This window comes from Delphinus delphis, chromosome 12 (assembly GCF_949987515.2).
Source record: "Delphinus delphis chromosome 12, mDelDel1.2, whole genome shotgun sequence".
NCBI classification, from domain to species: Eukaryota; Metazoa; Chordata; class Mammalia; order Artiodactyla; family Delphinidae; genus Delphinus; species Delphinus delphis.
In genome coordinates, this window is record NC_082694.2 from 83,973,315 (window position 1) to 83,987,767 (window position 14,453).

The 14,453-nt window shown below is 43.1% G+C and overlaps 1 protein-coding gene across 11 annotated transcripts in view; it reads left to right on the forward strand.

Annotated features, from left to right (window-relative positions):
• Nucleotides 1-3,025: 3,025 nt before the first annotated feature.
• KIDINS220 (kinase D interacting substrate 220) overlaps nt 3,026-14,453 on the forward strand; it is a 98,273-nt gene continuing 86,845 nt past the window's right edge. For 10 of the 11 annotated variants that reach the window (XM_060027142.1, XM_060027141.1, XM_060027143.1 and 7 more), the window contains exons 1-2: nt 3,741-3,882; nt 10,191-10,319. In XM_060027142.1, coding sequence (XP_059883125.1) covers nt 10,212-10,319 — 108 coding nt within the window. In that variant the 5' untranslated portion in view covers nt 3,741-3,882; nt 10,191-10,211. Of the gene's footprint in view, nt 3,231-3,740; nt 3,883-10,190; nt 10,320-14,453 lie in introns of those variants that run through there. The other variant, XM_060027134.1, reaches the window with a different exon arrangement.

The following is a 14,453-nucleotide window of genomic DNA, read 5'->3' on the forward strand; positions in this document are numbered from 1 at the left end:
TAGCACAGAGAATTATATTGAGTATCCTATGATAAACCATAATGGAAAACAATATAAAAAAAGAATGTATATGTATGTATAACTGAATCACTTTGCTGTACAACAGAAATTAACACAACATTGTAAATCAACGATACTTAAAAAAAAAGCAACTTTATTTTTCCTCAGGGCAGCTCCTGTAAGTGCTCCGTCTCTTTCTTGTTTCCCAGACAAAATTTCTAATAGGTCTCATAATTTTTGTAATTTTTCTCATTACTCTTGGATCATTGAATATCACCTAGTCATGTTTGGTCATTAAACATTCTCATTTTAGTAATGAAATGCCTGGCCTGGACTATTAATAAAACCCCAAACGTAAAATTTCTCCCGTCCCCAGTTCAGACCTGCAATGGAGGGGGGACCCTAGTTGATAACCCTATTCCCTGCTCCAAGGCTTCTCCCCTTTCCTGCCATCCTTGAACCTGACCCTTCTCTCATCTTCCATTCAAACATTTGCCAAAGGAAAGCCTGTTTCTAGTAGCTTCTTTCCAGGCTGTCATCTGGACTGCTTTTAAAATGTGCCTGAAAGGACAACTTGTACACCGAATATCTTCAGGATTTTTATCCGGGGAGAAGAAGTGGGGAGGGGATTCAGGTAGTGTGGGTGATGGTCTTAGTGTCTGGGACTCAATGTCCCACTTCTAGACGGGGATTTGCAAAGTCCTTGACTGAGAAGCCGCCAGCTGCGGTGCAGCGGTGCTTGGGGCCACCTAAGCTGGAGGACCACTGCTTCCTGTCCCCCCCCGCCCCCTCTGCTTTCTGTTATATTCCAGTTGTCCCCAGGAGAGGCGTTCTGGCCGTGCTGGTTCGCTGCTGCTCAGTGTGGCTCACACCTGGTGGGCATAAGCCCACCTGGACTTGCTGTGGAGAGGCTAGCTCACCGACCAGGCGTTGCTTCCTGGAGTTACAGAATTTACGGGGTGAAGCGGCTGGGGGTGGTCATGGTGAGGCGGGCTGGAACGGTGAGAACTGTCATGGGGGCAGCTCTCTTCTCAAAATGGTGTTCCGTAGGGGAAGCACTTAGGGACTCAAGACCCCTTCTCCCTGAGCCACCATTTCATAGCCGACACACCTCAGTGAGATCTTGCAGGGCCCAATCTCTGATATGTAATCCACATTTTCCCTTGTGTCCCCAAGCTCATCCAGAAAGCCCGTCAACATCCCAGGGGAAGAGCAAATCTCTCGGAGAGTAGCTCAGAAGGTCAAGAAACTCAGAGACAAGGTTTAACGTAGACACAACTTTCTCTAGAGACAACTTTCTTGGAAGAAGAGTAATCCAGATTTTCCCCAGTACTAGGAATCCTGGGAACAAATTTAACCATTGTGGGATGAGAGTGCAGCTTTTTCACACATGGTAACCCAGAGGTGTCAGGAAGTGTAGGAAGTCTCATCTCATTTTTAATATTTTTGCCCAGGGATTCTTAACCACTTTTGTGTTCTAGTCCTTTTTGGCAGACAGGTAAGACCTACAACTGCCTTCTCAGAATGTGTTTAAATAGATAAAAATAAAATCAATATGATTACAAAAGACACCAATAATATTGAAATGCACTCATTAAAATATTTTAAAAACACCCCCCACCCCCAAAATAACAAGAACAAAAAAGAAAGCCTTTCAGATGCCTTGCTGATGATTCAGATGGTTCCTTATGACGAGAGCACTGGCTCCCACGCTGGGGCCATAGATCCCTGTGAAACCACAGATTCCAATTCCCATGTTGCTTTCACAACCAGTGGCTACTAAAAGGCCACCTGCTATACTGTGTAGGTCCTCAAAAACCTGCTTGACACTGAAAAGGGATACTCATATCTGCTATCACCGATTTGGACACAGTGGGACAAGAACCACGTCTGAGAATGATGTTTCGTTGGAATCAGCTGGGAAGATATTTTAAAAATCCCCAACAAGAGTCGAGTTTTGATTTTTAAAAAGATCTACAGATGATTTTGATGTGCCAACTTTGGGCACCATTGAAAAGCATCTGAAATGGATCACTCCGGCAACTCATGGAAAAAGCCAACAAGGGGCCAGCGTGCGGCTCCATCAGATGTTGGTGTGGCACGCGTGCACAACGAGAGGACACCCCAAAGCGTGTGACGAAGACGTAAACGGTGCTCTTTCTTCCTTAAAGGCTTTCCAAGGCCACACACTGCTCTAAACAGGGCGAGGGAAGCTGGTGTGGAGTAAGAAGTGAACCTTATAGTTGGGGAAAGACATGGAAACCGGTTAAATATGCTTTAACACATACTTTTGGAATACCTGCTGTGCCCCAGGACTGTGGAGTAAGAAGGTGAATACAGACGATGAACCCTGGTTGAGGTCATGCAGAAAGCTACACAAGAGGGGACTGCTTAGGCTGCCTCTTAAAAGACAAATAGAATTCATCTTTTGGACTCATCTGGACAAGAGGCAGGACAGAATATCCAGGGGAGAGGGAACAACACTTTGGAAACAAAATGGAGATGACAAAGAGCATATGGCCCAATGTTCCGGGAACTGAACTTGCCAGCCTAGGGTGGGGGCAGGATGGGAGGAGAGCGGTGGACAGTACAATGGCAAGAAGTCTGGCAGGGGCCAGCTCCAGAGGAGACTTGCCTGTTAAGTACTATTTGGGAATCTGTTCTATGGAAATGAAAGGCTGCTGAGGAGTTTAATCAAAGAAGTGACATGATCCCCAGTCTCCTGGGGAGACGGTTAGTGGGGCACCAGCAGAGGCAGGGAGGGTAGTTGGGGGCTTTTGATATGTAGTCCTGGTGGGGAGCTTCTGAAGCCTTTAAGCAGCTCAGGGGTGATGAAAGCGGCTGCAATCAGGCGGTGTGGGCTGATTGGATGACATTAGGCAGGGGCGGAGGAGGAGGTGCATGACTTCCCAATTCCTGCCTCGGTGGATGGGGGCAGGAGTCAGGTCCCCCGACAGTGTCAGAACAGGAGGATCACACCAGGTCGGGGGTGGGGTGGGGTGACGAGTCCAGCTTTGAGCTGAATTCTGGAAACATTAACCAATTTGAAGGGAGGTGAAATCTGAGAGGAGCAGCTAGAGAAATGGGAGGAAAACGAGGAGAATCAGAGTCACAGAAGCCGAGGGAGGGGAACATTTCCAGGAGGGAGTCGCGAGGGAAACTGTGAGTGGAAAAGTGGTCAATCACATTTGGCCGCCAGCAGGTCAGAGGTTCCTTCTGCAGAGATCCGGGTAAGGACGGTCTGCCGGGCTGCAGAGGGGGGAATGAGGAAGCGGGGGAGGCGGTGGGCTCTCTGGGCCGGGAGATTAGATCCCACAGGTGTTCTGGGTTCAGGAGGACGGGATTTCAGCTAGCCTCCCTTCGCAATATGTTTGCAGAGTCGTTTGAAGTTATAATTGCGGTTTATTTCTCTGCATAAGCTTTGATGATAATGGTGAACTGGGATAAGAAACTCGCCATAATATGAAGAGTGACACTGAAGATGAAGAAAATATTGCCTGGGGCGCTTGCCAAAATACGCCAAAATTTGGAGGCCAGAGAGAATGTGCCGAGGGAGGCAGGGCTGGGTGACTCGCTTCCCTCGCCCCAGCCCGCCTACCCCGCTTCGCTCCAGCCGGCGCCGGCAGCCCCACCCAGCCCCGCCTCCTTCGGGCTCCGCAGACAGACACGGGGCGTGGCCACCCTCAGCCCCGCCCCTCAGCCAGGGTCACGTGATCTGTCAGTTTGCGGAGACTGGGGGGAAAAAATGGCTGCCGGCTACGGTGAGGGCGACGCGCTGAAAGCCGCGGTCTCTCCCTTTCTAGTCTTCTGACAGCGCCTGCGGCAAAGCGGGCCCTTTCCGCCGGAGCTGTGGAAGCCGTCCTGGGGCCAGGTTCTGAGACGGTCAGTGTGGTGGTCGGCAGGGAGGGGCCGTGGTGGGGTGTGTAGGGGGCCGAGGCAGAGCGAGGACGGAGCGGAGGAAGGGTGAGGCCGGGTGTGGGGAAGGGGCCGTGGCCGGGTGAGGGGGCCGCGAGGCCGAGTGCGTGTGCGGGGTCGAGGGAGGGGAGGGAGGGGGCGGTGCGGGGCCACGGTGCGGGGGGGCCGGTGTCCGGCTTTCGGGGCGGGTCCGCGCTTGCTGGGGCGCCGGGAAGGTCTTGGACTTGCTGTCGCAGGTGGTCAGCCTTTTGGGGGGGGTGAGATGGGGGATGCTAGTGAAACAAGTGTCTTTTGGTTATTTTTTCGGAGCAGCCGCAGGCACACCCACCACCTCGAGAACCCCCTTAGCTGGTACCGCTAGGGCAGGCGTTCGAGGTTTCTTTCCTTGGGCTTACACGGAGGAGGTGGTTGGTTTTTCTCCCTTTGCTTTCATATTGGGCTCCATTACTCCATTGTCCTGTGCAGGCCGTTATATCAGCAAAATGTCAGCAAGCCATCGATTACGACGCTTCCTTGATTTATTTATAGGGAAGCGATTTGTCAGCCAGTAACGTTGGATTATTTTTCTTTAAAATTGTTTTGACACATAGTAAGGTTTAAACCAATGAAGAATATTTTATTAATAACTATTTATGGAGCTATCTTTGCTAGCCGCTAGGGGGCAGTGGTTAAAAATGTAGCTTTCTTAGCCTTACCCTCAGAATTCCCATTCAGCCGGCCTGGGGTGTGGCTCAGGAATCACCCCTTCAGATAGGTGACTGTGATACGTTCTGTCACCGTCTCCACTTTGACAGCACTGAAGATCAGCCATCTAAAGTTTTTTAAAGCCCCCTAGGAGACCTGATGCAGAGCCAAGGGTGAGAAATGCAGCGGCAAGGTTGTGTTCTTTGTTCTCTAGCTTTGCTAGCCTGGAAACTTTCATCAGAATCATTTCGGGGTGCTTGTTAAAATGTCAGTTTCTGCGCCCCAGGTCTACTGAATAGGATTCTCTGGGGGAGAAGCCCAAGGAATTTGTGTATTGACAAGCTTCCTGAGTAACTTTGATGCACACAAGTATGAGGGTCTTTGTTTTACACTCTGTGTGAGTGATTTGCAGATCTGTTCTTCCCCAAACTGGGTGGATTCTCCAACCCAGGTTTTTTCGAGTACCTCACATTCAGCATGCAGGAGTGGTGGGGAAGGAGGGGATACTAACCAAACAGAGGAAAGTCCTGACCTTCTCCAGACTCCACTTTTTTTTTGTTAGTGGCACCATCATCCTCTCATCACCTATGCTTGGTATCTAGTCATCTTTGCCAGTTCTTTCATGTCTGGTCACATATTTTTTAAAATTTCTACATTCAGAATCTCTCTTCTGGATATTTTGGTAGGTCAAAGGGTCCAATATGGGGGATTTTATACTGTTCAAGTTCATCTCTCTCATTTCTTCTGCATCCCTACCGCCTGTCCCCTCTCCTGTGGGTTGTCTGACTGGTATCCAGGGGTCCGATTCTGGGCCGCATTCACTGCTGGGGGAAGTTTTCCTAGGATCATGTGAGTGTGCCATCCCCCTCTTCCTGCTTTTGCTCAGTTTCTCTGCCACTGTGTTAGTCAGGGCTGTTTAGAAGGCGAGGGACAGAGATTTACTCTTTTACCTCAGGGAAAAGGAGATTTGCAGGACTGACTGAGAATCGGAAAGAAATCGGGATCTAAGGCAGCTCCACCTTCTGTAGATCTCTCAGGGGCCACATTTGTTTTCTCAGTTATGAGGAGTGTTCTCTGTTCACATCGTTGGATCCTCTCTCTGCTGACTGGCTGCCTCAAAACTGTATCATTTTGTTCATGGTCTGCAATGACTGGGTCTCTGGTTTCTAATTTCCAGTTCTAGAGAGAGGAATCTGACTGGCCCAGCTTATCTTTTTGAGCAGTCACGTGTCCTCATGTGCTCATCACTGGTTGTGCCTGATGGTAGAGAACATGGCTGTTGAGGGTAGTGGGAGCTATGGGCAGGCCTACAGAAGAGGCATGTTTAGTGTACCTATACAGTTACTCAGTTTGGCAGTTATCTTTGATGTTTCTACTTGCTCTGGACCTGTAATAGGTTCTGGGGACATAAGAACAAAAGAGAGACGGCCCTTATCTCGCAGAGATTACAGATCTAACCACCCTCACTTTCCAGTCGTAGCTCTAACTTTTTACTTACGTTCCCTATCCACGCTGTTCATTGTTTCCTGGACGTAACACTGCATAGTCACTCAGCACTCTCTGTGTTCATTCTGTCCCTTCTGCCTGGTATGCCCTTCTTTCATTTCCTACCAGTGGACCCATTCTTCAGGGATCAACACAAAGTGATACTTCCATGATATTCCAGTAAGAGTAGGAACCTCTCTTGGGAGCTCTCGTAGGACCTTGGGTTTCTGCAGCACTGTTCTACCTTAAATCATGACTTGGATTTATCTGGATAGTACACATTTGCTTTTTGAATTATGTTGGGCAAATTACTTGTGTATGAAACCTGTTTTCTCATCTGTAAAATGAGAGATGATACTTAAGATTATTGGAAAATCAAATAGATCATAGATATAAAAGCATCTCATAAACTGTAAGGTGACGTGTAAACGCTCTTTTCGTGATGAAGTTCTTTTATGTCTCCTAGTGAACGGTAAGCTTGTTGAAGGCTTGATAGGAATCCACTAAAGGCTGTCATGGGCCTTGCACATGATGGTGCCCCGGAAATATTTGCAGAACAGATGAGGCCTTGCCCCCTGGGCTGCCTTCGTTCACCTGATGCCTGTTGAGCCTGTCCTTTGTTCCTGGAAACGTGTCAGGCATGGGGGAAACAGTGGTGACCAAACCAGGCATGCTTCCTGCCTGGGAGCACAGTCACTGCAACGAAGTGCAGTGTATCTTTAAGGAAGACTGAGAAAGAAGGAGGGAGAGAGGAGGCCCTAAGCTGGTCTGGGAGGGGAGTGGGCGGTCAGGGAAACCTCACTGGGGGAAGTGACTTTTAAATTGAGACCTCTAGGCTGTCTGTTGGTGGGTTGGGCACACGTGTCTGTCGGGATGTCGGGATGATGGAGAGGAGAGCCTGGTCCTGTGAGGGGGAGGGGGAGGGGAGGATGGCTTGAAGCTGACAGGGAATTTCTGAGAATGACGAGAGCCGAGGATGGGTTGTGGGGGGTGAGGGTATTTGTTTTTAGGTGAGAATGGAACCTGTTGAAAGGATTTGTTTAAGAGGGGGAGCACGGCTAATCAAAAGTGAAGCCTCTGAGGGAGAGATTGGGAGACCTGGCCATCGAAGAACATAATCTGATTTACTGGGCACACTTGAGATCAAATTCTTGATTTGTTAGAAGCCTGGCTCATGGGAATCATTTTATAACTGTCAGTGTGGTAGACTGTTTTCTCCTGTTAAATTAATAAATGTGATGTGACGATCAAATTCAATTCAGGAAACATTTAACAATTCTTTAATATGCACAAGAAACTGTTTTAGGCGCTTCTGAATTTGTGAAGGTAAGACTTGTGAAGTTCCTCCCATTAAGAAAGCAGCCCTGTAGCACAGGGAGATCTGCTAGGTGGTTTGTGACCACCTAGAGGGGTGGGATAAGGAGGGTGGGAGGGAGGGAGATGGAAGAGGGAAGAGATATGGGAACATATGTATATGTATAACTGATTCACTTTGTTATGAAGCAGAAACTAACACACCACTGTAAAGCAATTATACTCCAATAAAGATGTTAAAAAAAAAAAAAAAGAAACTTAACAGTAAAGAAGGGATGGGTGGATGAATGCAGAGATTACCAGAATTCCAGGCGTGTAATGCTGAACGATCAGCAAAGCCTGCTGTAATATTTCCCCCTAAGTACACAAAGTAGAGGATCATGATGAACCCTCATGTGCCCATCGCCCAGCTTCAGCCAACCAATTTTATTTCAGCCATTTCTCTCTTCCCCCAGTCACCTCTTTTATCCTCCAGTACTTTAAAGAGCCCTAAGTCTCCATAGGGCAGAAACAGTGTATTATTCAACTTGTCAGTGGTAACCTGAAGCATTGTAAATTACAGACTTCCAACAGACTACTGTTAGATCGAACTGTTATTCAGTTATGGCTGTGTAGAATTGCATTTTCTCAAAACTCTATGACAAAGGTAGATCACCTTTCCTTAATAGATTCGTTTAAAGAATATCTGTCAGGTGGCTTAAGGCAAGGCAGCTTCAATTTTTTTTTTTTTTTTACTATTACCATTTTCTGCTTAATCTTAGTCTGAAAGGATCTAAGTCTGAAGTCTTTTAATATTAGTCACAATCTATGAGTGATAACTTTTAAAGTTTTATGTATCTCAAGGTGATACACATACCATCCACATAACAGATTGGGGGAGAGAGGTAACAAGATTTGAAGATCTTAAGATTTTCAATTTTTTTTTCTTTTTAACAACTGAGGTCAATGTCTATAACTACTTTTCTTTACTGTGCTCATTCCAGTCTTGTGTGATATTATAGTGAGGAAAAATATTTGATCTAAATAAGGGCTTTGTCAGACATTTGCATGTGTGTTTAAAATTTTTAAAGTAATTGCAAACTTACAGAAGACTTGTAAGAGTAGTACAAAGAACTCTGTTTTACACCTTAACCAGATTCACCAGGTGTAACATTAAAATTTAGGGTGCACATAGCCTCTGTAATTATAAAATATTCCTGTTAATTCCATAATCATTTAATGGCGATGTACCAAGCCTTTCCTTAGTTGCTGAGGATGAAAAGGTAAGACATGATCTTGTTTTCAAGGATTTCAAAGTAAATTAATAATTGTGATATGTTGTTATAAGTGTAATACTGCAGATATGCATGACATATAGGTGTACTGGGTGAAACTGACCAGGGCGGGGAAGGACAGAGTGAGGGGAAGGAAGGGGGAGGAGGTCCCAGAGGAGGATCCCCCTGAGGTGGAATTTGAAGGAATGTTTCCATTTGTTAGAAAGTTAAAGATGGGTGAAGAATTCCAGGTGGGTGCATCGGTGTAGGCATGCTCATTCATTCTTAGATATTGGTGTCTGCTGTGTGCCAGGCACTGTTCTACATGCTGGGGATTCAGCATCAAACAAAACAGGAATAGTCTCTACTCCCGTTGGGCTGCATTTTGGAGGTGGGGTGGACGATGAGGAGGCAGACGAAAAACCCAGAAAGCAAAACACAAAGGTTTCTTGAGTGATGCTAAGTGCTGCATGGAAAAGCAAGGCGGGGCGATGTAATGAGGAACGATAGTGGGGGTGATGGCTGTCTCGTACACAGTGGTCAGGGATGCTCTGATCAGGTGACTTTGGAACAGAAACCCTGGGTAGCCTGAGCAAAATGAAGGCGAAAGAGAGTGGTAGATAAGCTCAGGGACATGGAGAGGGGCTGGAATAGGTCAGGCAGGGCCTTTTGGGCTATGATAAGGAATTAGGGTTTTTATTTCGAGTGAGGGAACAACTGTTGGGGGGTTTTGAGCACAGGATGGCCAAGATGCAGCTCAGTGATTTAGGAGTGATGTTCCAAATGCAGGGAGCAAATTGAGCAAAGGCAGGTGTGTGGAGCGTGTTAAAGATACAGATACAGGGGCTGCACCAGGACCTACTTGTCAGAATCTCTGAGGGAAGGGCCCAGGCATCTGTGTTTTACAAGCTCTAGGTGGTTCTGATGTATATTATGATTTAAGAAGCTCTGGTCCAACTTACATTTTCAAAAGATCACCTGGTTGCCTTGTGGAGGATAGACGGTGGGAAAGGCAACATGGAGGAGGGGAGAGCAGTTGGGATCTAGGTGAGAGGTCATGGTGGCTGGACCAGGGTGGTTGTGATGGAGGTGGTGAGTAGTGACCAGATGTGAAATACATTTTATAGGTAGAACCAAAGGATTTGCTAATAGATTGAATGTAGAGTGTAAAGGGACGAGATAAGTCATGGATAATTCCAAGGTTTTGACCTTGGAAGAATGGAGCTGGAGTGGCCATTTACTGAGATGGAGAACATAGCAGGAGAGGCCGTGGAGCGCTTGCTTTTATTTGTGGGTGGTGGGTGGTGGTGAGGAGGAGGGTTTGGGGGATGGGTCTGGAGTTTGGGGTTTGGATGAGTTAAGAGAGAGATGAGTGTGAGTCTTGGGAGGAGAGGGGTGGACATTTTGAGAGCTGAGCTATGGGGCCTTGTTTTTACTCCTGCCAATGGAGGTGTAATTGTACAAGTTTAAGGTTAAGAAAGTAATATAGTTAGTAGTAACTTTGTTTTCCTAATCCCAAATTATGATCTGATTTAACAGGTATTGTAGCTTTCTGTGAAAATGTCAGTTCTCATATCACAGAGCGTAATAAATTATGTAGAAGAAGAAAACATTCCTGCTTTGAAAGCTCTTCTTGAAAAATGCAAGGATGTAGATGAGAGAAATGAGGTAAGACCAAGTTTCTAAAATTAAATTCTTCTTACCAATATTTGTTGACTACCCACTATGTATGAGGCACTGTGCTAAGGATAAAGGTAAGTAAGAAATTTGTAGTTCTCACCCTCAGTAATGATATAATTTCTTATAGTTAAAAGTTCTTTGAATTCTGTATTGTTGGAATACATTTGAACTTATATAAATGATTGAATATTGAATTTATGCTTTATGACTGAGACTTATGTTTGGCTTTTTTCCAGATAGAACAGTCACCCTTCAAGAAGTTTAATTACTGAAATCAAAAGTGTTTCTAGGAAACTTTAGAAGAGCTTCTAGACCCAATCTTCTTATAAGTAGATTAACCAAAAAAAAAAAAAAGATTAACCAGACAAAATTAGGACTTTCTGAAATATTTTCTTTTCTGGAGCCTCCACCCTCTTCCCGAGTTGTTCATTCCACACGCCTTGGGATTTTAAAGACTTAAATCTTTAACAGATAGTTAAATAGGTCGTGTGTTCTGTTTAATAAGACAGGGAAGTATATATTCATCATTTTCATTAACTCGTATTAGATATTTCTTTTCAACAATACAAGCAGATAAAATGTTGATTATTTTATTGTGAACAGCCAAGCTGCAACATTTTAGGGACTAATAAACTTATTGTATGAATTTTTTAAGTGGCAAATATGTATGTTTTATAAAACTTATGAAAAATAATCCTTTTTCTTAGGACTGTATTTCAATACAGTGTAATTTTTTTTTTTCTGACCAGTGAATAAGATGAACATGGACTGATTTTAGTTTTACACAAATGTATATGTATGTATATGTGTATATGTGTGCACATACATGTATCTGTGTGTGTAGACATGCAGAGTTTTATGATTTTTTTTTACAGTGGGGAAAAAACATAAAATTTACCATCTTAACCATTCTTAAGTGTACAGTTCAGTGGTGTTCAGTAGTGTTAAGTAATTCACATGTGAAATACTTCCAGAACTTTTTCAAATCTGAAACTCCATATCTATTATACAACTCCCTATTCCCCCGACCCCAGGCCCTGGTAACCACCATTATACTTTCTGTCTTTATGAATTTGACTACTCTAGGTACTTCATAGAAGTGGAACTGTACAGTGTTTGTCTTTTTGTGACTGGCTTATTTTGTTTAGTGTAATATCCTCGAGGTTCATCCATGTCGTAGCATGTGACAAGATTTCCTTCCTTATTCAAGCTGAATAATATTCCATTATATGTATGTACCACGGTGTGTTTATCCACTTATCCATTGATAGACAGTTGGGTTGTTTCCTCCTCTTTGCTGTTGTGGATCCTGCTGCTATGAACATGGGTATGCAAATATTATAAATGTTTTGAAAGCTGCTGAATCAACAGTTATTTCTTTATTATTATTATTGTTTTTGACATGGGGTACCTAATTTTATTAAATGTTAGCTCTCGTTAAAGAAATCGTGATATAAAATTTTTGTTATTGCAATACATTGATGATAGCTGTTGTTTTTATTGACTATTTATGCAGATATGGTAATAGTTCTATATATTTAGCTCATTTAATTTGCATAGAAACTCCATAAAAAATTATACTCTTATTTATCTTGACTTACAGATAAATGACTTAATCCTTCAGTTTCCTATCCAAGATATTACCTGGTGAAATCCAGATTGAACCCATTCTGTTTGACTTCAAACAACCTATGATCTGTTCATGCTCTTTTGTCTTTGAGTCTTAAGCATAAGTTCATCTAATGATAGTGTCTATATCTTCAATGTTTCTATATTGAACAAACTATATTTTGGTTAGTTGACATCATTATTCCCTTCTATGGTTTTGAATAGTCAATAATTGTTATGCATAAATGAGATAAAATTAATAATTGGAGATTGTTCATTGTTATAAAAGAACTGCTTATGGAAGTAGTCATTTTATTAGCATATATTAGCATATTTGGAATAATAAAATGATAGTTTAAAAAGATTAAGTTTTATTTCATAGACAGTTTCTTTGGGAATATTGAGAAAATAGCTTCACTTGGAAGGAGAAAAATAGCACATAATAAGCATAAACTTAAATTAATCTTACAAAGAATGAAGTGTATTTGGTTTAGAGCTTAACTTGTCATCATGCATGCAGTAGCATTTAATGGTTATTAGTGATATTTACATCTAGTTTAGTATTCAATAAATTAAAATTGGATTTTTAAAATAATACTTTGAAGCAACCTGGGATTTTTACATTATGGCTTAATGTGAAGGTTGTGGAGAAAGTAGCTTTCTCAAGGCCTTTTTTAGCATTTTGCTTCTACAGCTTCTGATTAAATTTAATTTTTATAGAATTCTAAAAAGTTGCTTAGACCTTCTTCCCTCTTTCTTGCCTTTAAAAAGTGAAGTACTTAATTACCTCATGTTAATATGTTTGGTTATCAGTTTTCAAAAAGTTTCTTAAATGTTACATCAATAAAATAAGATAATGTGGGGAAAATTGCCTGATGCTGTGCTTAGCATATGATGGGCTGCAATTAATAAATGCTAATTTCCTTCCTTTTTTTCTTTCTACTTTATTTGTAAACTAGATAAATCTCTTGGCCTCTGAATGTTCTCAATGATGGCAAGTCTTTGACCTTTGTAGATCAGTGAAGGGCTTTAATTTAATTTAACTTTATTTTTGAAAAGAGCACTCTCAGCTCTCCTTGATACAAGGATATAGTGTTGAGGTTGAACATTATTCCCTGTCTGAGAAAATGAAACAGGGCTCTAAATTCAGGAGGTGAATTTTGTTACGTGCTTACAAATGTAGACCCTGAAGGAAGCTTCAAAGGAGAATTAAAAAATGTTCTAGTTTCACTACAATTATTGGAAGACGTATTGATCCTCCAAAGGTGACTGCTTTAAAGGGCAATGGTTATCTAGGCCCAGTACACCTGAATAAATAGAAGTGGGACTACCTAGGAATTGGGAAGAGCAAAAAGATGCTGAATAGGAGATGTTTTTGCATTATAGCTTCTGGGAAGCTGGGATAAAATATGATAGCTGTTGTGCTGTATGTTAGTTGGCGCGCAGTGTTCTGTTTTGGTGTTTTGGTTTGAGGTCATTATCAATAGAGTATTATATGAGTTATGTGATCCTGTACTTTTTGGAAAGAAATGGGTTTGGGATTTGCTGGGATGTGTATGTGGGGTTAGGTAGGGGAGGGCCCTTTAGTGATTCATATTGAAGTGAAAGAGTAAAGTCGTCATGACTGTTTCTAAGTCACTCTGTCTCCACAACTGTAGTTACTAGATTGGCTAAGCAAGAACTAGTAGAATAAATATGTTTGTGATAAGGCACAACTTATAAGGTAAATATCCTTCTACCTTAAGGGATTTAATAAAACTTAATGGCAGCCTTTCCTGAAAATCACTTATCTATTTGGATAATGTAGCTACAAAAGGTTAAAGATTGCTTTGGACTGCATGTAACAGCTCCCAAAATAGTGGCTTAATCAAATTAAGATCTTATTTTTCTCATGTAATGACAAGCTGGAGGAGACATTCCAAGGCTGATATGATGGCGTCAGGATACCTTCCCAGGCTCCTCCTGCCCTTCTGGCCACTCCTCTCTGTGTGCTTGTTACTTCACATCAGCTGTCTTGATACAACTGCAGCATTGTGTCCACATATCAGACAAGAAGGAAAAGGGAACGGGCCAGCCGAGTTAGTCTAATTACTGAGCCTTCCTGGGAGACCTAGCCAGAGTGGTGGCATGGATTATTTCCAACTGCAAGTAAGGCTGAACAATGTAGGTGTTTTTAGCTGAGCATGCTGCCACCCCAACAAAATCCTGTAGCTCTAGATACTGGGTAGACAACTAATAGTTTCTGCAAGAGAAAGTTATGACTCTTCAAGTCTTTCATTTGGCTTGTTTCAGTTAAGCACGTTTACACCATCTGTCTTATTTGTGTTATGGATTTTAATACACATCTAACTTATTTTTTCCCTCATACTCTAAGAGCACCTGTCTTTGTGAACTATCTGAAATGTGACTGTGACCCCAGAGAGTAAACAGAAAGCTCCTGAGTCTTGGGAATTACAATTTTGGAAACTGATGTACAAGTCATATATTCTTAGGACCATAGAGCCAATTAGTTGG